The sequence below is a fragment of the Cryptomeria japonica genome, chromosome 2 (genome assembly GCF_030272615.1).
Source record: "Cryptomeria japonica chromosome 2, Sugi_1.0, whole genome shotgun sequence".
In the NCBI taxonomy this organism is placed as follows: Eukaryota; Viridiplantae; Streptophyta; class Pinopsida; order Cupressales; family Cupressaceae; genus Cryptomeria; species Cryptomeria japonica.
The window spans coordinates 518725342-518747980 of record NC_081406.1 but is presented as its reverse complement, the minus strand read 5'-3'; the positions used below and the strand labels follow the sequence as shown (position 1 = coordinate 518747980).

Below are 22639 nucleotides of genomic sequence, written 5' to 3'. Positions count from 1 at the left end.
ATGCAGAAATATGAGCTCAACCGGTAAGCGATGAAGAAGATGATGAACATGAAGCAGAAAGCATTGCACTAGAAATGGTAATCCCAGGATATGTAAGGCTAAATCATCCAGAAGACTAGATTATAGGTGACAAGAATGTTGGTGTTCAGACAAGAAGAAAAATCAGAGAGAATTCTTGTCTGATTTCAACTATTGAGCCGAATACTGTTAGAGAAGCTTTGAAAGATGAAGACTTGTTGAATGCAATGAATGAAGAACTTGACCAGATTGAGAAGAACAATGCATTCTCTCTTGTTACTAGATCGGAAGACAAAAATGTTATTGGGACAAAATGGGTATTAAGAAACAAACTTAATGAGAATGGTGAAGTTGTTAGAAACAAGGTGAGTTTGGTTTGCAAAGGCCATGCACAAGAAGAAGGTGAAGACTATGGTGAAACCTTTGCACCAGTGGCAAGACTTGAAGGTGTTAGAATGTTGCTTTCCTTTGTTGATTTTATAGGATTTAAGGTATATCAGATAGATGTTAAATCAACTTTTCTGAATGGTATCTTGGAAGAAGAAGTATATATAGAACAACCAGATGGTTTTGCATTGAGTAAAGATGAAAATATGGTTTGAAAACTACACAAGGCACTATATGGATTGAAGCAATCTCTCAGAGCATGGTTTGAAAGATTGCATGCACATCTGATCAAGATAGGATTCCGGAGAACCAGTGAAGATAGTAACATATATTTGAAGAATGATGGAGACAAAATGTTAATTGCTGAAGTTTTTATTGATGATATAATATTTGGTGGAAATGATGACATGTGTATGTCTTTTGTAGATGAAATGAAGAAATAATTTGAGATGTCTCTTATCTGTGAGATAAAATTCTTTATTGGTTTGCAGATTCAACAACTAGAGAATGGAATATTTTTCTGTTAGTTTAAGTATGTAAAAGAAGTCTTGAAAACTTTTGGCATGGAAGATTGTAAACTGGTTGGTACTCTGATGGTGACAGGCTATAAATTATCAAAACAAGATGATTCACCATTTGTGGATGAGAAAGAATATAGTTCTATGATTGGAAAGTTGCATTGTGTTGTTCACGATAGACCGAACATTGCATATGTTGTTGGACTGATTGCAAGATTTCAGTTTGTTATTAATACTAATTCACCCCCCCTCTCAGTATTAACTGGATCCTCTAAATAACATGGTTTTCATTAAGATCAACAATTCAAAGGCAATTTCAACCCCCACGAGCATTACAACTTGTAGGTACAGTTTACCTCATGGAATACACTTAAGGTCATTAGATTATATTTTAAATCAATGGTGGCAACTAAAAATTGTTGATATAAACTTAAAGTAACAAATAATTATGATATATTATTAGCAAATTAATTTATATTTCTATAATAAATTATAAAATGTTGGCGAAACTGATCCAATCATGTATCGAATATTGTGACAAATCTTTGAGTAAAAAAATTAATAAAATAAATTCTTTTGTGATTTAAATAACACTAAAATAAAAATTTATAAAAATGTGGTGATTTGGGTCACCTTAAAGTTGAACTTATTAGCCAAATATTGATTCCCAAATTTCAAAAATTAGCCAATTGGCGAATATTAGCCACTAAGAAAATCACTAGATACAATAACCCTATCATAATAACCCAAGGACAAAATAACCCAGGGTCATAATAACCCATGGACAGAATAACCCATGGTCAAAATAACCCATGGACACAATAACCCGTGGTCATTTTAGATCAAGCTAGTAAACTAGAAATAACATAAAATCAATTAGAGTATTAGAATTTAGATCATGTAGAAGGAACTAAACCAAGTTGAGATAACATTTTTAATGGAGGCCATGGAAACTGCAAAAGTGAAACAATATTAAAAGCCATCATGCATATCATGCATATGGTTCTATCTAGAAGGGACAAATGTGAATGATTGCATCCTCAATGTTTGAAGTGTGGATATTTTTCCAATTCTTATGCCAATTTTTTGCTCCAATTTGCACTGCTATCTCATGATGTCCCCAAATGACCATAAATAGTCACAAAAGCTATTTATTAAACTAAATTATAAATATGATTACAAGGAACATAAACAAGCATGCCAAAAGATTATGCAACATTAATCTTTAAAATTAAAAAAGGGATTATGAGGCACCATAGAGGCTATTTAGGTCATTTTTAGACCATATATCCATTATATATCGCTAAAATAGCCTTAAAACACCTTTAATATGCTTAAATAACCTATAAAATGGTAAATAATTACAAACAAAAAAAGGAAAAATCATGGGAATAAGCTAATTAAGAGTTAGTATGAAAAGAAATAAGTGAAAAGGTATTATGAAGAGGCATTACGAATATATATAAAGTGGTAGAATTAAGAGAAGTAACTTGAAAGGAAGAAGAGGAGAAGAAGTAAGAGTGTGTAGAGTGATAAGAAGAGAAATCCAAATTCATAAAAGATATTTTGTAATATATTTTTTTGAACATTATTTTAAATATTCCTAGGGTTTTCTAAAAGTGTACAAAAATCAATATACTTTTAGGGAACCAACACATTCTTCAAAATTTTTAATATATACAATGCCTCTTTAGTTTTTAACAAGTCAAAAAAACAAGAAATTACTTATTTTAAATGGTTGCACATGTTTGTTTCATCGACAAGGCATCAATAAAATGATATGGTGTTGTCAGGAATATTTTACAAATAAATGTCCGAGTCGATGCTATACTATGACACAAACAAAATCTGGTGATGTGATTAGCAATATAGAGCATAATCATGTTCCAAAACCTGGGATGATCACTGTCAAACACAAAGTGATTGAAATGAAAGACATCGCATGCTCGACTCAAGATTCTACAAGAAATGTCATTGCTGCTTCATGTTCTAATATTTCATTACCCATAGTAGGAGAAATACCATCAACCAATGCATTATCAAAAGTGATTCGAAGAAAAAGATTAAGATTTGAAGCGCCACCACTAAATCCTCAAACATCGACAAATCTTATCTTACCAATTGAATATACAATTACCAATAGAGGGGAAAAGTTTATTTTTCATGACAGTAATGATGAGAATCATTTTTTAATATTCACCACCACACAAAATTTGCAATTACTGAAAGAATCTGAAAATTGGTTTAGTGACAGTACATTTAAAACGGTGCCAAATATTTTTCAACAGTTGTACATGATTCATAGCTTGAAAACTGATGCAATATTTCCACTCATTTATATTCTTATGACCAACAAACAAGAACCACTTATACATAAGTACTTGCAGAATTAAAACAACTTCAACCTAATCTAAACCCAAAAAATATACTTATTGATTTTGAATTAGGTTTCATGGGAGCTATTTTTGAAAATTTTCCAAATGTCACTATTCAGGGATGTTATTTCCATTTCTCTTAATGCTTGTGGAGGAAATTTCAAGAAGAAGGTCTACAAACATGTTACAATGTCAATGAAATATTTGCAAAATGATGCATTAGCTTTCATGCCTCAGATAGACGTAATCGATGCATTTGAAACACTTCTACAATCTCCTTATTATATTCAACATGAGGAGACTCTGCAACCCATAATTGATTATTTTGAAGACACGTGGATTGGCAGACTAACTAGAAGAGGAAATAGATGATCACCCAAGTTTCCAATCACAATGTGGAATTGCTATTCATCTATTCAAGATGGTCTTCCCAAAACCAATAATACTATTGAGGGATGGCACAAAGGATTTAGTGAATTGCTTCAATTATCGCACAACTCAGTCTGGAAATTCATCAAAGCAGTGAAAAAAGAACAAGGTCTCTAAAAGAATAAAATAGAGAAATATATGGCTAGATACACTGGGCAACCAAGTAGGAAAAATTACCGTGAACTCAAAGAAAGACTAAAAAGACTAGTTGATGGTTATGACAACCATAACATTTTAGATTATATAACAAGCGTCACTCATAATTTGACACTTTAATTGAAAATTTGAATAATATTTTTTTTAGCAACATACATGTAATTATAAAATTAATTTTCCTTTCTCTATATTCTTACGGGGATATTCTATCCACGGGCTATTTTGACCATGGGTTATTTTGGCTTGAGTTATTATGGCCCTGGGTTATTTTGTCCTTGGGTTATTGTGATTGGGTTATTCAGTCTCGGGTTATTTTGGCTGGGTTATTATGTCCTACAACCCACCAAAATGTTTAGTATCAACCTATTTTAGATCTTTGTCTTGGCCGACTTAGAAGATTATGTTTCCCATAGGCAATATATATAAGAGGATGATCTGGATGAGATGATGTGAAAAAAGTGTGGCATTGTTATGGAACATATGTGAGATTGAAAAAGAAAGATCTATTTGTTGATGATGTGTGCACTGTGTTGGTGTTGACGCACCGGAAAGCAATTCCAATTTTGCAGATTGTGTTGTAGTGGTGGATTTCCTTTCTTTCTTCGACAATAAGCCTTTTTGGGGGCAGTGAACCACCCTTTGTAAAAATCAGCTTAACTAGTGTCACCTTAACCGTTGTTTTATATTGAGAACTAATATTCTCCTTGGTTTTTCCCTTCTTGGGTTTTCCACGTCATATCTGGTGTTCATTATGTAATGTGTTGTGTATGTGCTTTCGCATTATATATATATAAATTAATTAATTCTATTGGTTATTTTGGATGTGTTTAAGAATAGAAGAAATTGATTTAAGTTCTCAACTCATTCACCCCCCTCTTAGTTGCCCAAATATTCAATAAAATCCCACTTGTACCATTACAATAGGCTAGCTTACTAAGAACTCTAATTTAACATCTAACTTGAAAAACACAATCACCATCGACAAGGGTTTGCTTCTCACTAGTAACTCTAAACCCTAGCTAGGCTAGACCACCATTACAAATAATTGGGAACACACAAATATGAGGAGGCATGCTAAGTCAAATAAGAGAAACCCTAATGCATCCTCTTCACACTAAGGAATGGCGAGAACTCTCCCCGTAAGGCCACACCAAGGGGAACAAAACCAAAACACAATAGGTGGTCATGTGAAAGCCTGTGGAGTTAGCTCCTAGCATAAAACATGGTGAAAACAATGACAAACACAAAGTGCATCCACAGAAAATGCACCAAAAACCTACCTTTGCACTCCAAAAAAGAAATGCCTAAATCCCAACTATGTAAAAAGAGAAACTAATCAATTTTGTATGCAATACCAACAACACTATCACCAAACAAGCCAAAGAGAGATCGCAAGCGTAGAAAAAACAATAAAAAATGAAGTGATCAAATGAGGTATGGACTGGGACTTTTCTAAGGCTTTAGTACATTAAATTCACTTTGGTGGTAGGTAGGGTTGCACCTTATCGAGGATAAAGAGTCAAGGGTCAAGGATGTCAAGTGTGCATAGAGATATGCACACTCAGAACCCTCAATGCCCAATCCCCAAAAGGGGCATCAGGGATCAGAGTTTCACCCCCAATACTCAAAGGCCAACACAAAGGCAAGAGTGGAGATCATGCATCAGGGTTTCCTAGTACCCCGAAGGGAACAAACAACTCCCATCCCCAATCCCTAAAAGCCAAAAAAGGGAAAAAGGGGAACAAGGAAAAAGATAGAAAAAGAAAACAAAGGAAACGAAAGAAAGAAAAGGAGGAAAGGAAAATGAACCAAAAGAAAAGACAAGGAAAAGGGGGGGTCCCCATTTTCACAAGCAATGAAGTGGGGTCTTAGTTATGGAGAAAAAACACCACTTGCATGCACATCAAGTGCATGAGCTTTGGAATTTTTCAATGTACCCATCTTTATGAGCTTATCCTACTAATATTTCAAAGACTCAATAAAAGCATCAAGTGTGGGCATCTTCCAAGTTGCTCCTATTGTAAGCCTGACTGTGTGAAAAATGGAGACAAATATAGCATACTCTAGACCCAATTTTGACAAAATAGCAAGAATTAATTTGTTTGCTTCCTTGGATTTATCGATTTTGTATCCTTTCAGCTGGAGTAATAATGCCTTGAACTTTGTGAAGAAGTCTTGAATGTTTTCAAAACTACTCAGATCGAATGAGTTGGGCTCATTTGAAGGATGTGATCCCCCATCCCATCTTGGATCCCAAAAGGAATCTCTAACATAGCCCAAACCTAGTTTGGACTTGTAAATGCCTCGACATGAAACAAAAATTCTAGGGACATGGATAAGCATAGGAGACCGAATGTCTCATCCATCCAGTTGAATTTTTTTTTAATTTTCAATAGCAAAATCTAGTTCAAACTCTGTTGCCATCACCATCCAATACAAGCCCCTAATTCTGAGTTGAAGTAGAATATTTGGCTTCCATTCAAAATAGTTATATGACATGAGAATTGTAGAGGTTGGGAATTCCATTCTTTATAATAGCTCTTAATCTTCAATACCAACAAAATATTGTTAATACTCCTTCTTCCTACCTCCTATGTGCCTTGATACCTGTTGATGGGCCTTTTGACACACCTAACATGCAATGTTCGTGAGACAAAGCTTCTCCTGAAAGAGGACAAGAAACTTAGAAATTCCTAATCTCCCAAGGTCTATATTGTTGGGTCACAATAGTGCGTGGAAACTCAGCGTTCATGTGTTCTATTTGCAATCAAGGGATCTGTTGGTAACACAAAATACATAGGTCTTCCCCTACGATTTTTTTTATATTTTCACTTAGAAATAAATATCAAAAGATGGATCAACATAACAAGAGATAACAAAGTCAATACACACAAATAAGTGAATTACGAAACTGATGCACCACAATTAAGTATTATCAATAACATCTAAAACAACAATTAAGTATCTTTTCCAATAAGTATACAAATCCAATCAACTCACATACAAACGAAAAAAGATATTAAAATCATAAACTTGCAATATCACCTCATCCTTATACATCATTTACATGTGCAATATGATTCATGAAATGACATAGCTGAAATATTAAATCGATGATTAAAAGGAGAGAAGATACCAAACTACAAAAGACATCAATCACAAAGACACATTTGTAGATCATGCAATCCACAGGTTGCTTGTTTTGATTTAAAGAATAAATAAGAGTGTTTCAACAGTAAAAAAATAGCTGTAAAAGTAAAGTTGCATAAGAAGCTAAAACTTCCTAATTACTAGCCTTGAATCATCAATTCTCAAACCCTCTAAATGGCCCAACCCCTTACAATTTATAGTATTTCAATCCCTATAACCCAGGAGTAAAATGTGCCTGAAACCTAGTTACAAAATGGTCGGAGTTGCAGTTGACATACAAGTCGTTGCCTTGGGAACTCCACTTAACTACTACTACACATGTATCAGTAGTCAGTTATTTTCTGGGTGTTGTGGCTCTATAATCTCCATGTGTATAGTTCCCTTTGAAGGCAGGGCAGGTGTATGACAAGTGTAAGTGAAGAGTTGTTAATGAACCGCAGTAATAATTAAATTGGTGCCTCCCTGAGGATGCATTTTCTTGTCAACTACGAGTTTGCCTTTTGTTTTGCTTGTAGTTCTGTTAGTTTCCTATGAAGCAATCTATGGAAGTAGATGGTGGGTCAACCATGTACTCCAAACAAAAATTGGAGACTCTCAATGCCTCCTTTGTGCTCTCCATCCTATCAACCAGTTCATCCATCATTGTTTCTGACTATTGACATTGGAAAACCAAGTATCTATACCTATTCATAGTTTCAATATTAAACTCAGCAGTGGGTGCAAAGTGATATGCTATGTAAGAATCTCATCGACAAAGTATGGTCTCTTGGTAAAGCACCCCATCTTGCATAAGGTTGAAACCATATTTCCCTAACAAGGTTGTGGCTAAATATTCATATTGTGTCAGTAGGTTGAGGAGAGGAGGGTGTTCCTTGAGTACCTTGATTCTACATTGTTCCATCATTTCCATCTTCAAGTCCAGAATGTTGATGCATGACTGTAGACTTCTTATATTTTCTCCTCCCAATAGGTTCTCCTTGGCTATTGTATCTTCACCCAGTTCCTTGATTTTCCTTAATGTCTTAGCTTGCTTCGAGAACTTGACAGGTTGTTGCTCCCATTGTGTAGATCGATAGATGAGGATCTTTTCACTAAGATGTACATCCTTATAGACCTCCATAGTGTCTTGTAAGAACATTTTTACCTTACTCAGTTGATCCTAAGCCCAAGTTTTAAGTGTGGTGGGCAACTTCCTCATCTCATATAATGCATTCAATTCCCCCTATGGAAGAGATGAGGTAGAAGGAAAGGTATCATCAGCCCTAGAGTCTAGTGGTTTAGACATCTCTACAATCAATTGCTTGTACTGCCTCAGTCGCACTTTAACTTCCTTCTTTGATTTATGTTCTTTATCAATCCTTTTTTTAATGGTGGAAGTAAAAACATCTAGAGAGGCTATTTCTCCCCATTTGGTCTTTTTACCCAGATTTACCTGTGATACGTGGTACTTGTGGGTGACCTGTCCACTATCTTATTGTTCTTGCATAGGAGTTGCAACACTAGCTATAATATCTCTTGAATTGCTCCTTGAGAAATAATGAAGAGTTTTGGCTCTTTTAATTCTCCTTGGAGATTCAGTGATTGCCTCTTGTAAGGAGATGCTTAGAATGACAGTTTTTTCCTTCTTCTAGAAATTAAAGGTCAACCACCATGGCATACTATCATCCTCATTTCCACCTTGGGTTGACACCTCAGCAGTAACCATATGTCATTCCATCTATTCCTCCTACCTTTCATCTTCCTGTTGTTCTTCATTCATTAGCTTCTCATGTGGTTGTCTCTGTGAAGAATCTTCATGATGTGGAGTGGGTTGAGAGATTTGTTGAACAAGGTTTGCCAAAAGCACCTATTAATGATGAGTAGTTGTTATTGTTTGGCGAATTCCTCCAGTTTTCCGCTTACCTCTTTCTCAAACACTTTATATATTTCCTCATTTTTCTTTTTCTTATCTCCTTCCAATTGTTTTAGGAGCATATCTTGGTCCTAAGGAGTGAGCACCATCTGCTCATATTATTCATATATCTCCATGGTTTTTATTTGGGCTTGAAACGTCTGTGTTTGGGGTAGTTTTGTTGTTTGATCAATGTCTTCCTCTTGGTCCTTGGGCTAATCAACCTATTGCAATATTGTTCCTCCTTGAACTTGTTTGGAAGTAGATTGTCTTCACATTGTTTCACCTTTCTTCTTATGTGAAATCACTGAAATAGGTTCATCATCCTCCTCAGAGTCGAACTCAATGTTTTGCACAGTTACTTTCTCATGAAATGGCGCAAATGTTGGTGTTGGTGTTTGAGTTGTGGGAGGAGCCTCTTGCTCAACATCTTCTTCTTGTGATGTTCACTCTCCTGAGATGATTCCAATAGTTGGCACAATGGGATTAATTGAGGCTTGTGGCACTACTTGCAGTTCAGTTTCTATCCCATGTTTGGTTGTTCTCTTAAGGAGTTGAGACTCCTTCATTTTGGCATCAAGTTGCTTCATCAATTCACCCTTGTCAATGGTCGGACCATCAACCTTTGGATCTGTGGGATTATTCTTCCTTGATTCTAACCTAGTTCTTCTGACATACTCCTCAGTAGTCTTTGACAGAGGATTTCCTGTAGCTTTACCTTTCTTCTTCTCTGTGTTGGCACTAGGGCAGATCCTAAGACCTAGCCATTGCATTATTCTTTTGACTAATTTCTCTGTTACGGTATCAATGTCAATCGTTTCTTTCCCTGACCACCTAATTGAAGAAAGTGGTCTCTTATCAACCCCTATTTCCTTATAGATGAGATCTAGTAGCTCATCATCATCCCGAAGGTCATTAGGGAGGTTGGTCTCAACCTTAAAGTTCCTAATTTGAGCAACCGCCAATCTATAATATCCTCTCTCCCTTGCTTCAAAACTGTCTTGCATATCTGCCCAAAAATCCTTCAAAGTTGGTAGGTGACCCAAATATGATAGGCATCATTTGTTTCAATTTACCTAGTGGATCATATATGTCTCTTGCATAATCAAATTCCTTCAAGCTAAGGTCCTGCAATTCATGCATAGCTGACTTGGCGGATTGTATGTTTAGGCATGTTTAATATTCTACTAAGATTGGGAATGTGACCCCGGTCTTATGTTTAAGGATCAAAAGTCATTGTAACCCTACGATCTGTCTTGTATATTCAAGTATGACTATATGATTACTGCAGTATCATGGGAGGAGAAAGGTTCTTCTTGAGATCCCACTCACTCTGATATAAGTGGAGTGTTGGTTTTGAAGGCACCAACAATCCCACTCTTTTACCATTGCCATTGCTTCTGGAGAGATATGGTAGCCTACATCACTTGTTAGCTTTCATATAAAAATGTATATGAATGCATCATTTATTCTCTTGAAATGGAATTTATCCTATGTGATTGGAAATTTAGTGTATTATACCCAAATTCTTTTGTGTTCAAGTGATTCTCCTATTTTTTCCTCTATGTTGAGCCCTGGGTACTTGCCACTCCTTACTACCACCCAAATAACATAAGAAGTCATGAAGAGATTCTTTGTTTGTAGTGTTGGCCATTTGGTGGAATTGATTATGTGTTGCATTGATGTTTTTTCATTGTTGTCAACACTAGTTGTTTGGATGCTTTACCGGCACCCTTCTGGTCCCGGTAGGTTAAGTGGTTTCTGGTTAACTTGGATCTGATAGGCTCCGTTATAGTTTGGTGATGGAATTGTCTTGTTCATGATATTTATACTCATATTTGGTCAATTGGTTTTCGTCTGGTGATTGGATGCTATCCTACTTGCTTAGAAGATTGGTTTCTACTTCCGGCGAGGGTTTCACCGACAGATCTTTTGATGGAGATCTTTGATGAATTGCATAAGTGGTGTTGGTTCATCTTCTAATGGAGTTTCAGGATGTTGTTGGTGATCATGTTCGAGACTTGGCGGATGGAGATCATTGCTGCAGTGTGTGGACCTATACTTGGTCTCGATTGATCTAGGTTATGGACCGGCTGTAATGTAACATGTGGATAGGACCTATTGATGTATTTACGGGATGTCTTATGTGTTGATATTACTTGTTTGGTCTAAGGCCGAAATGGTTTGTAATTATGTAATCGGTTTATTATCGGGTGGCCGACCTGATTGTTTATGGTCGAGGGTTTGTATAAATAGATGTAAGATCTCATTGTAGATCATCATAGTTAATGTAAGAGGTCATAGTCAAGGAATGTAATGTGTGAATAAATGTAATATCATTCAGGAAGAGGAGTTGGTCGAGTATTGGAGATCGAATTGGGTTTATGTAAGAGGATTTAGTCCTCCGGTATTGAGCTTAACCAGAACTGTACTCAGGCATAGGAGATGCTATCTTTTTCAGTTCAACACTTCTCCGGATTGTAGTCTGGATTTATATGTAGTCAATGAGCCTCCTTTTGTGATTAGCGGTGTGCTCTAGGCTGTTAGCCTTCCTGCAAGTGCAGGCCCCTTCATTGTAATTTACATACTTACTGCAGAAGTATTATCTAACTATGGGTAGGCTTCCCACTGCGATTTTTCATTTTATCGGGTTTTCCATGTACAAATCTTGGTGTTGTGTGGATGGATTTTATTATGTGATTATTGCTTATTCTTAATTGATTAACTACTATTCCGGTATTATTGTTTTGGGTTCCAGTATTAAAGTTTTAATTTCTGAATGTTCCTGTAATCTATGACAACTGATTCAACCCCCCCCACTCTCAGTTGTCTTTCGGTTATCTGAACTGTCTAACATGTAGCATGTTGCACAATTGCTCATGGATGTTATCTGAAATGATCTAAGCCCAATCAAAGTACTCCTTTCCTATTAAGATTGGATGTAATAACATCCATAAATGATAGTTCTTGCAATCTGGTTTTCCGAAGTCACGACTGAGCATGATGATTAAATTCATAGGTGTAGCTTTGAAGTCAGCCCTAAGAATGTTATCTGTAGCCTTGAGGCTTGATTTCCTTGGCTTCTCAATCCAAGATTCATTTATGTGTCGTTTGTAATTTGAAGAATTCCTGTTGAATATATGGGTTGCCTCTTCCTTAGTGGTCTAGAGGACCTTGTCAAACTGAGGAATTTTGAACGTCATGTCGAGCATTTCTGGAGAGAGATCTACTATTGTAGACACCTAAAATTAATTAAATTAATATTAAATTAATTTAAGCCTATCAACATAATTAATTAATTTAATTGTGTTGTCCTCATTCTTCTCGGTGTTAATTAAATCTAATTTAATTAATTCTATCACTATTTTCCAATAATTAATTTATCAAATAAATGAATTATTCCCCTATTCTTCTAAAGTCATCTCAATAATTATTTCCTCTAAAACCACTCAATTAATTAATTCTAATTAATTAACCTAGTCATGTGATTCCTACAAATCACTTTTCCTAATCCCATTAGCCTAATTAATCCTTCTAGAATCTCTCATAATCATGATTATCATTATCCCTTAATTTTTAATTCCCACTCATGTCACATCAACATTGAGTCTCTCAAAGAAATTCAAATTTCTTTGAATCCCTCAATGCATCCTTATTTTGGAATTTTTAATTCCTCATATTTGAAATTCAAATTTCTCCCCCCTTTTTCCCAAAGAATTTTATATTCCAGTTTATTTTCCCAAGGCACCCTTGATCCATGCCTTCTATCTAAAATCAATCTCAACCCTTCATAATCAAATCAATCTTGGCCCTCCATTGGCCTTCTCCAATCTATAAATTGGAGCCTATTCTCCTTACAAATCATCCACTTCTCATGCATTGTCATGATGCTCTTTTCTCCTCTCTCTCTTCATAATCCTCTATCAAATCCATCCATCCTTAATCTTTTAATCCAAATTCAATCCAACAATCCACTTACCTTGTTGAGAATTTCGAGAGCATTCCACATCCATCAAGAAGGAGCCCATCCAATCAAGTTGAATAGAGGCGCTATTCAACTTCACTGAAGGCTCAATCCAAGGAAGAGGTTATGAAAAACATCATTTTGAGTTTCACAAAACCCATACGGGTTATGAAAAACCATTATTTTGATTTTCACAAAACCAGTACGGGTTATGAAAAACATCATTTTGAGTTTCAAAAAACCCGTATGGGTTATGAAGACATCAAAATGTATGCTTATAAACTTAGCATATACTACACATATGTATAGACATACATATATAATATGTGTTTATGTATGTATATATGCATATCTATAATTAAATATACATATATTTATATAGATATATGTATATATGTTTGTATACAAGCATGTCTCTCTTCTTTTCCTCTCTCTCGTCTTCCTTCCCCCATCACCGTCTCTGTCTATTCTGAGCCCTAATTATCCCTCTTGAGTTATATCTCATCTCTCTCCCCCTCACACCTCTCTCTAACGAGTCTCTCACCCTCTTCTCCTTATCGTTCTCTCTCTACCTCATGTCTCTCACCCTCTCCTCCTTCTCATGTACTCTCTCTCTCTCTCTCTCTCTCTCTCCTATCCTATTATCACCCTCTCCCCCTACCTCTCCCTCCCCCTCTCGTTATCTTATCCTATTCTCTCTCCTCCTCCTCCCCCTCTCTTGACCCTATTCTCTCTCTCTCTCTCTCTCTCTCTCTCTCTCTCTCTCTCTCTCTCTTATTATATCTCTCCCTCTCCCTCTCTTTATCCTATTCTTCCCATCTCCACACTATCTCTCTTCCTCTCCCTCTCCCTCTCCCTCTCTATCAATATCCTCTCTCCCAATCTCCTCTCTCTCTCCCCCTCTCTCTCCCTCCTCCTCTCCTTATCATATTCTCTCCCTCTCTTCTTATTCCCTATTCTCTATCTTACCCCATCTCCCCCTACTCTCTCTCTAACTACCTTTCTCACCCCCTCTCCTTATCATATTCTCTCCCTCTCTTCCTATCCCCTTCTCTCTCTCTCTCAATCCTATTCTCACCAACTCTCCCTTCTCTTTATTTCCCTATCTCTCTCACTCTCTTCCTATCCCCTTCTCTCTCTATCTCTAACACTCCCTCCCTCCCCCTCTCCTTATCCTATTCTATCCCTTTCTACCTGCCCCCTACTCTCTCTCCCTCCCCATCTCTCTCTCTCTCTCTCTCTCTCTCTCTCTCTCTCTCTCTCTCTCCCTCTCTTTCTATCCCCTTCTCTCTTTGTCTCTAATTCTCTCTCCCTCCCCCTCTCCTTATCCTATTCTATCCTTTTCTTCCTATCCCCTACTCTCTCTCTTTCTCTTTCTCTTAATCCTATTCTCACCCTCTCTCCCTTCTCTTTCTTTCCCTATCTCTCTCCCTCTCTTCCTATCCCCTTCTCTCTTTGTCTCTAACTCTAGCTCCCTCCCCCTCTCCTTATCCTATTCTATCCCTATCTTCCTACCCCCCTAATCTCTCTCTCTAACTCTCCCCTTCCCTCTCTCTCTCTCTCTCTCTCTCTCTCTCTCTCTCTCTCTCTCTCTCTCTCTCTCTCTCTCTCTCCCCCCCTCTCCTTATCCTATTCTATCCCTCCCCCTCTCCTTCTCTCTCCTTCTCTCTCTCTCTCTCTCTCTCTCTCTCTCTCTCTCTCTCTCTCTCCCTTCTCTTTATTTCCCTATCTCTCTCCCTCTCTTCCTATCCCCTTCTCTCTTTGTCTCTAACTCTCTCTCCCTCCCCCTCTCCTTATCCTATTCTATCCCTCTCTTCCTACCCCCTACTCTCTCTCTCTAACTCTCTCTCCCTCCCCCTCTTGCTATCATATTCTCTCCCTCTCTCCCTCTCTCACCCTCTCCCTCTCTTAATCCTATTCTCACCCTCTCCCTTCTATTTCTTTCTCTATCTCTCTCCCTCTCTTCCTATCCCCTTCTCTCTTTGTCTCTAACTCTCTCTCCCTCCCCCTCTCTCTCTCTCTCCCTATCTCTCTCCCTCTCTTCATATCCCCTTCTTCTTTGTCTCTAACTCTCTCTCCCTCCCCCTCTCCTTATCCTATTATATCACTCTTCCTACTATCCCTCTCTCTCTCTCTCTCTCTCTCTCTCTCTCTCTCTCTCTCTCTCTCTCTCTCTCTCTCTCTTCCTATCCCCTTCTCTCTCTCTCTCTCTAACTCCCTCCCCCTCTCCTTATCCTATTCTATTGCTCTCTTCCTACCCCCTACTCTCTCTCTCTCTCTCTCTCTCTCTCTCTCTCTCTCTCTCTCTCTCTCTCCCTCCCCCTCTCCTTATCCTATTCTATCTCTCTCTTCCTACTCCCTACTCTCTCTCTCTCTCTCTCTAACTCTCTCCCTCCCCCTCTCCTTATCCTATTCTATCTCTCTCTTCCTACTCTCTCTCTCTCTCTCTCTAACTCTCTCTCCCTACCCCTCTCCTTATAATATTTTATCCCTCTCTTCCTACCCCCTACTTTCTCTCTCCCTCCTCCTCTCCCTACTCTCTCTCTCTCTCTCTCTCTCTCCCTCTCTCCAATCTCTTTCTTTCCCTATCTCTCTCCCTCTCTTCATATCCCCTTCTCTCTCTCTCTCTCTCTCTCTCTCTCTCTCTCTCTCTCTCAATCCTACTCTCACCTTCTCTCCCTTCTCTTTCTTTCCCTATCTCTCTCCCTCTCTCTCTCTCTCTCTCTCTCTCTCTAACTCCCTCCCCCTCTCCTTATCATTCGCTCTCTCTCTCTCTCTCCCTCTCTCTCCCTCTCTCTCTTCCTATCCCCTTCTCTCTCTAACCCGCTCCCCCTCTCCTTATCGTATTCTATTGCTCTCTCTCTCTCTCTAGATCTTATTCTCACCCTCTCTCCCTTCTCTTTCTTTTCCTATCTCTCTCCCTCTCTTCCTATCCCCTTCTCTCTTTGTCTCTAACTCTCTCTCTCTCGCCCCTTGCTTTCTCTCTCTTACTCTCTCTCTCTCTCTCTCTCTCTCTCTCTCTCTCTCTCCCTCTCTTCCTATCCCCTTCTCTCTCTATCTCTAACTCTCTCTCCCTCTCTCTCTCTCTCTCTCTCTCTCTCTCTCTCTCTCTCTCCCCCCAAAACTTCTAGTTTTGCATAACTAGTACGAGTCTCTCTCTCTCTCTCTCTCTCTCTCTCTCTCTCTCTCTCTCTCTCTCTCTCTCTCTCTCTCTCTCTCTTCCCAAAACTTCTAGTTTTGCATAACTAGTATGGGTTATGAGAAATTTTTCCTCGGGTTTTGAGGAACTTGTTTTTTTATTATTAAATATAATGTTCCTCAAAACTCAAACGGGTTTTGAGGAATTTTTTTTTTATTATTATTTTTGGCTAGCACATTTTTTAATTTCATAGAACACGCATGGGTTATGAGAAATTTCATTTTTTTTTTTGCATGTGGCCACTTTTCTGTTTGCCATCTTGGTGCACTTACCCTGCTCTAACAAAATGTGGACACATAGATAAAGCACATGAAAAAATCAAATTCATGTTCAGTATTCAAACCTGGTTCAAAAGTATTCCTCTCTGCGATTGCCAAATCTTTGTAAACTGCACCTACCTATAAGAACAATTATGAATAGCATTCTATAAGCATATGTTACTATTGATTCAAAATGACTGATATATCTTAACAAAACCACTGATGTAATGAGGTTTTTCATTCAATGGCATACCTATAGTTAAATTTTGATTGTTGCTTTGTCCACAATTGCTATGTTATCTTCTATTGCTCAAACTGTTTTGAATCAAAAATGGATGATACTAAGTTATTTGATGGAGTGTGTTTATTAAATCACTTAGCCAACACATAAAGAAAACGACTGATAATAGTTTTATTTTAATGATTCTCTTTTGAGCATTACAATGAAAAATGTTTGACCATCACAATGAAAAATGTTTGACCATCCAACTTCTTGTTGTCAAGAAAACCAAGCAGTATTTTTATGTATAAGGATTTGTTAACCTCCCATTACTATCATTGTAGGGTCACGCTTCTCGATGTAATTAATTATGGGTCAACTAAACATAAAAAAAGAACAATATATAATACACAAAATAAATAAATATTATTTTTTTCATCAAATTATATATATACATATAAATAAATTCATATATATGTATATATATGTATACGTATACATATATACAAAAATTCATATATATATACAACCTGCCACACATCTTAATGACACAAGTTTTAATCTGTTAAAAATTACTCATAAACTGTATGTTTTAGGTATTATCTTTTTCTGATATGTTATCCAGAAAATCCTGGATACAACGTATCATAAGTTTTCGTGTCTTAATCTAAGAAAAGTGATTGCAACGACTCTGAGGAGATGTAGATACAGTCCATGCGGTGTTGGAATAGGATGGAATTGTGTTAAATGAGCTTTAAGAAGAAATCCAATTTCCAATCACGACCTTTTTACCGTTAAAGTTGTCTAATCACACTGTTGTTATACGATTAATGACTGTGTCAATTCAAACTATTTCTTCTTTATCGAACTGAAAAGGGAAAAGTAGTTTGATTCCACCATTGACATGACCAGGTAGTCATCAACTCAGTGATATTTCTACCATTGTTGAAGAGATAAGGCCACTTTAGCAGAAAAGCTTTCACTCGTTCAATTATTTTTCCACATAAAAGCTGTCGGATAGGAGAATTTTTATGAGCGTACGTCGCAATTGGAGGGGTCTATCGTTTAGATTAAGATCTTTAACAGTTCTAAGATGTATTTAAAAAAGTATACGGTAAGATAATGGTATTAATTTATAGGATTGTAAAAGTAATTACAATTCTAAAGAAAAATAAAACTAATGGAGAACAATTTTTTGAATGTAGATTTTTATTTTTCATTGGTGATAGTGGGAGTTTTTAATCTGGTTAAGGTCAGGGGAAGTCAAATAGGGATGTCATTTTTGACAGCTTTAATGTAAATAGTTTAAATCTGTGAGTTCAGTAACTTTGTAGGGGCACAAAGTCTACAAGCACACTGGTTCAATGAAGGCTTAGAACACTAAATCGTTAGCAGGAACATCAATAATATGGAACGGCTTAGATCACACACACTAAGCTTACACTTCTAGACTTAAAAGTGTTAAACACCCAAAGTTGACTAACATTTTCTAGGCTTAATATGTTGCTTAAGGTGTGAACATTAATAGCATCAACGCAAAGATTCAAGCACAATGAATCAATGAAAACACAACACCCACAATCACAATGATCCAGCAGATATTTAAACTTTGATGACTACAACAACAATACCATAATTTAACCATCACACTATACCATGCTTTGATGACTACAACAACAATACCATAATTTAACCATCACACTATATCATGAATGACATTAGAATCCAAAATATTGTATAAACATACTATCTGACCAAAAAATTAACTGACATCAAACATGTCTTAAAAAGGTAATCTTCTCTAATCCTTTACGTGAGTCTATAAGACATTTGCTTTGGAAAGAGAATCTCCAACATGATTACACGCTTAAAGTTAACAAACTTGCAAACCCCCTGGTCTTGATTCCTTGAATCGTTGCACCAGTAGTCCATCATGGAACCCTAGAATCCAAAAGTTCCCTGGTTCATCCACCTGCTACTTCTTAGTTTCAGGGTTGCCTTTGGAAGCAGCCAGAGGCTGTAATCAGTTTGTGTATCTTAAATCATCATGGCTGAAGCAAATGGTGGAAACATGCTGGACAAAGATCTTATTGTCAAGATGGTTATATCATTGGCTGTAGTAGCTGCATTTATTAACTTCATCACAGCGGATGCTATTAGAGCATGGAAGAGGAGAGCCCACTGGGTTCCTAGTGATCTTCTTGCGCTCAGTGCTCTTACAATCCTATTGCTTAACTTTCTTAGTGATCGAGATGATTCAGTCAAAGAGACATTAGACAGCCAACGAGATGATATCATTGAGTTGTGGATGGTCCATAGTAGCAGAGTAATGGTGTGCGTGGTGTTAGCATATCTACTGCCAGGAATGGCTTCTCTTGGATCAGAAAGCTTGTGGCGCAATTTGATTGCTTTGATAGTAACTATCTTTGTCCACATGTTCTCTGAGTTGTATAAAGCTGGTAGTTCCTTGTTTATAAAGCCTCAACTCTATGGTGCTTCCTCAATATACATCTCCTTCATAATGCTCATTCTCCTCCTAGGCTGTGCCCATGTAGCTAGCAGAGGCATTGAAGGCATCCTTGCTCAAAAGATTCCCATAATTCTTTCCAAGAGCATACCTTTTAATAAAGTGGTAAAAACCACTTGCAATCATTCAAATTGTCTCCAAGCTGAGGAGGACGTTGAGTACACCTGGCAAGCAGTGGAAGATGAAGTGTTTAAAGCCTGGATAGTTGCTCATGCTTACTCTCCTGAATATATCATTGCCAAGTCTGCTTTGTGTTCCTCTGCAGCAGCCATAGTCACAGTTCAAATTGTGATATCAACAGTGGGATTGATCATCAAAGGCCACAGAGTAAATTTCCACAGCATACTGGACTGCTCCAAGTTCATAGCTGCTGTCCTGCAATGTGTATTCATTCTCATAGGATGGGCTATCATTGGATGGAGATGGTGTACTTCTGTGGGTTATTATGGTAAATGGAGAAGTGACCATGGGGAAACCTGCTATGGTATTTTCAGGGTTGAGGATTTTTGGACAAGGCATATAAAAGAGCTACAGGCCCAGAAAAGGGAGCTGCCTGAGGCCAAATCTCTCAGCAAAAGAGTTGAAGACCTGGTTGCCAAGCAACCCATAAAAATAAAGCTTCCAGGTACATTACTGCACCTGCTTCTGGGGATACAGTGGCTGATGGCCTTATTCAGCAAAACATGCTGGGCTCTTTCTCTCATGGTCTTCCATAACAGATTTGTGGATAGACTAATACATATCTTGTTGTCAAACCACATAGAACATGCATTTAAAGATTTCCCAAAATATGAAAAAGTTTTGGAGGATGTGCAAATGATGGGAGAGACTCCACGGAGCCTGTGGCTGGCTAACCGAAAAACTATTGCAAAAGCTAAACAACTTATCAAGTATGGAGAAGAAGATGGGGTAAGTTCTAAAAAGCTGATTGAGTTTTTGACAGAAAAAAAGACACCCACTTCGTTGGAGTACTTGTACAAGTTGAATCCACAACCATTAGAGGTGGAAAAATACTTCATGGATGTGAGCAAACATTCTTGGAAAATGAAAGCAATGTCTCTGATAAGTTTAGGCATCAAACTCTCTCCACAAGTGGGTAAAAATTGCTTGGAGGTTTACTCTCAAGCATGGGAAGTCCTAGATTTTGTTGAGAAGAATGATGCAGAAGCAGAGGGAATCATGGAAGAAGCTGCTGATAGATTCTTTTACGCATTGAAAGAGAGTCTTCCCACAAACAAATATGCTTATGCCGCTACCATTAGTCCTGCTGCAGTAATAAAAGAACTTGCAATGGGAAGTGAAAAGAAGGCAGAGCTATCCAGAGGCCATAAACTTCAAGGTAACAATTCTATCGCCATTGTAAAATTCACCAGAAGAAATATAGGACATCAAAATGTTTATTGATTAGAATAGAACAGATTGCAGGGTCATCTCTTTTGTATTACAAAACAACTGATCAGAGTGTCTGTTACATTAAAACTGTCAATTTTTAAGTATTTTCTAACTAGTTATATTGTGGTACTCTTTCAATTATGTGTAGCTAACCCACAACAAAATATGGTGGAAGATTGGGAAACAGATGCAAACATGTATGAAGTAGAAGAGATCGGCATCCCTATGCAAACAGTCAATTCAAATGATTACAAAGTAGCTGAACCAAGATGCAATTGGGATGGACCAGGAGGTAATGACTCCATAGATTGGAAGGAAGTAGCAGCAGCCACAGCAGTCTACAAATTGTGCGAAAGTATTGACTGTAACTTAAATATGGATATAAATGTTTTGTTAAAAGAGATAGAATGTTTATTGGCAAACATCATATGTGCTTGCCTGCACAAAATAAAGTCTGCTTTGATTGTCAACTCCTCAAAATGGGCAAGAGATATCGAAGAAAATAAATTAGGGAGAGCACTTTATACAGCTGGAAAAGCCAAGGCACTGATGGAAAAGTTGGATGATGCTGCTGAGGTATGTGCCCAAAAGGAAGCAGCTTGTGCCATTTTAAACTTATAAGTTAGTAATTATTAGGAAGCCATAGCCTGCTAGCGATGGTAGCTTGTTAATCATATCTTGGGCTAGAAGTAAACATGATAGTGAATTGTAATGTCAAATGCTCTGCACCAGAGAAGATAACGGTAAGTGGTGAATTGAATAGAGTTTAACTATATAAAAAGGTGAATTGTGTTTCAAGCCTTGAATATGTTTGTAACGATTTGGAGTTATGTTATAATGAAGCAATACTATCTCAAATGACCATTTTGGAAGAACTGCAATGCGATGCAATTTCTATTGGGTTTCTGCAAATGCAGAGCTTTCCACATACCCAGCAAAATATTGTCATTAAAATCTTGTTTAGTAATATTATTGGGTAAGGTATCCATAATTTAATGGCAAGAGTTTGAATGGATGGCATGTCTAAGAATTCGAAAATGTTAATTTGGATACTGCTTCTTGATCCTGAAATTCATATCACTAGAGGACAGGCTTAATGCTTTGCAAGCCAAGAAAATCCTTTATTCTTCATCAGTTCATAATGATGAGGACTTGACACACCTCCAGTAAGAGGAACTTAGACGATGAGAAACCAAGTCATAGAGTCTAGGAACAATAACAAATGGGTTGTAATTCATAATGGAAGTCCATTCCTTCAGTACCATGGACAGGTAGATGGTCAGGTCCTAATTGATGTCAGGATGGAATTGTAATGGCATGCTTGGTCTTCATCCAAATACAGTCCAAGGCACATCATTGATGCTCATGATATTACCTTCTTTTTTATGTTATCCACAATGTGCAATGAACCTAATCCCTTTTGACATGCCATCCTTATGTGTGTTAATCACTGAGGCTTGTACTTGGTTCCAACATGCCCAAAAGATTATATATCATTTCCACTGAACTTTCTATCATTATGCATTGCCCTCACATCTTCATCATCTTCTTGTAAGAAATATACTTATCAAAAAGTGAAAAAAGGCATTTGTAAAGGCCATTTATAAATCACAAACGAATGAAGTAATTAATGTTAATGCATCCATCCTGATCTTCTCGCATAATTCTTCCTATCTGGTCTTCTCCTTGACCCAAATAATTAGAGGAGTATCATGATTGCACATGCATACACTCTCCTTGAGCTTTATGCCACTAAATTCTAGATGCCAACAACTTTAATCTCCATGCTCATGGTCAATCTAATTCCAAATGTGATCATCATAGAATTGATCACATTTTCACTTTGTGAGCCATTATTGAGGAAGCCTATCATAAAGCTAAACAAATTTATTGTTGCTTTATTAACTTTTCAAAATCCTTTGATATTGTTCTTGCTTATCTTCTCTTTAAAATGTCGGAAGCTTTGTGTCTAAGGAATGTTGTTATATGAGAAGTTTTGGGACTACAAAATAGTGCAAGGTCATTTCTAGACAACATGACACATCTTAGACCATTCATAGTATTATTGGTGTTAAATATATATATATATATATATATATATATATATATATATATATATAGACTAGTTAAAAGATGTTTCAGGTCATTTCTAG

General features: G+C 37.1%; 1 protein-coding gene across 1 annotated transcript; it reads left to right on the top strand.

The window, feature by feature from the left end:
- Positions 1–18416: 18416 nt before the first annotated feature.
- LOC131035249 (uncharacterized) lies at positions 18417–21347 on the top strand. Its single transcript, XM_057966916.1, has 2 exons — positions 18417–20433; positions 20635–21347. Exons 1-2 carry the CDS (start codon positions 18615–18617, stop codon positions 21105–21107), a joined length of 2292 nt encoding a protein of 763 aa, XP_057822899.1. The 5' UTR covers positions 18417–18614; the 3' UTR covers positions 21108–21347.
- Positions 21348–22639: the final 1292 nt, after the last annotated feature.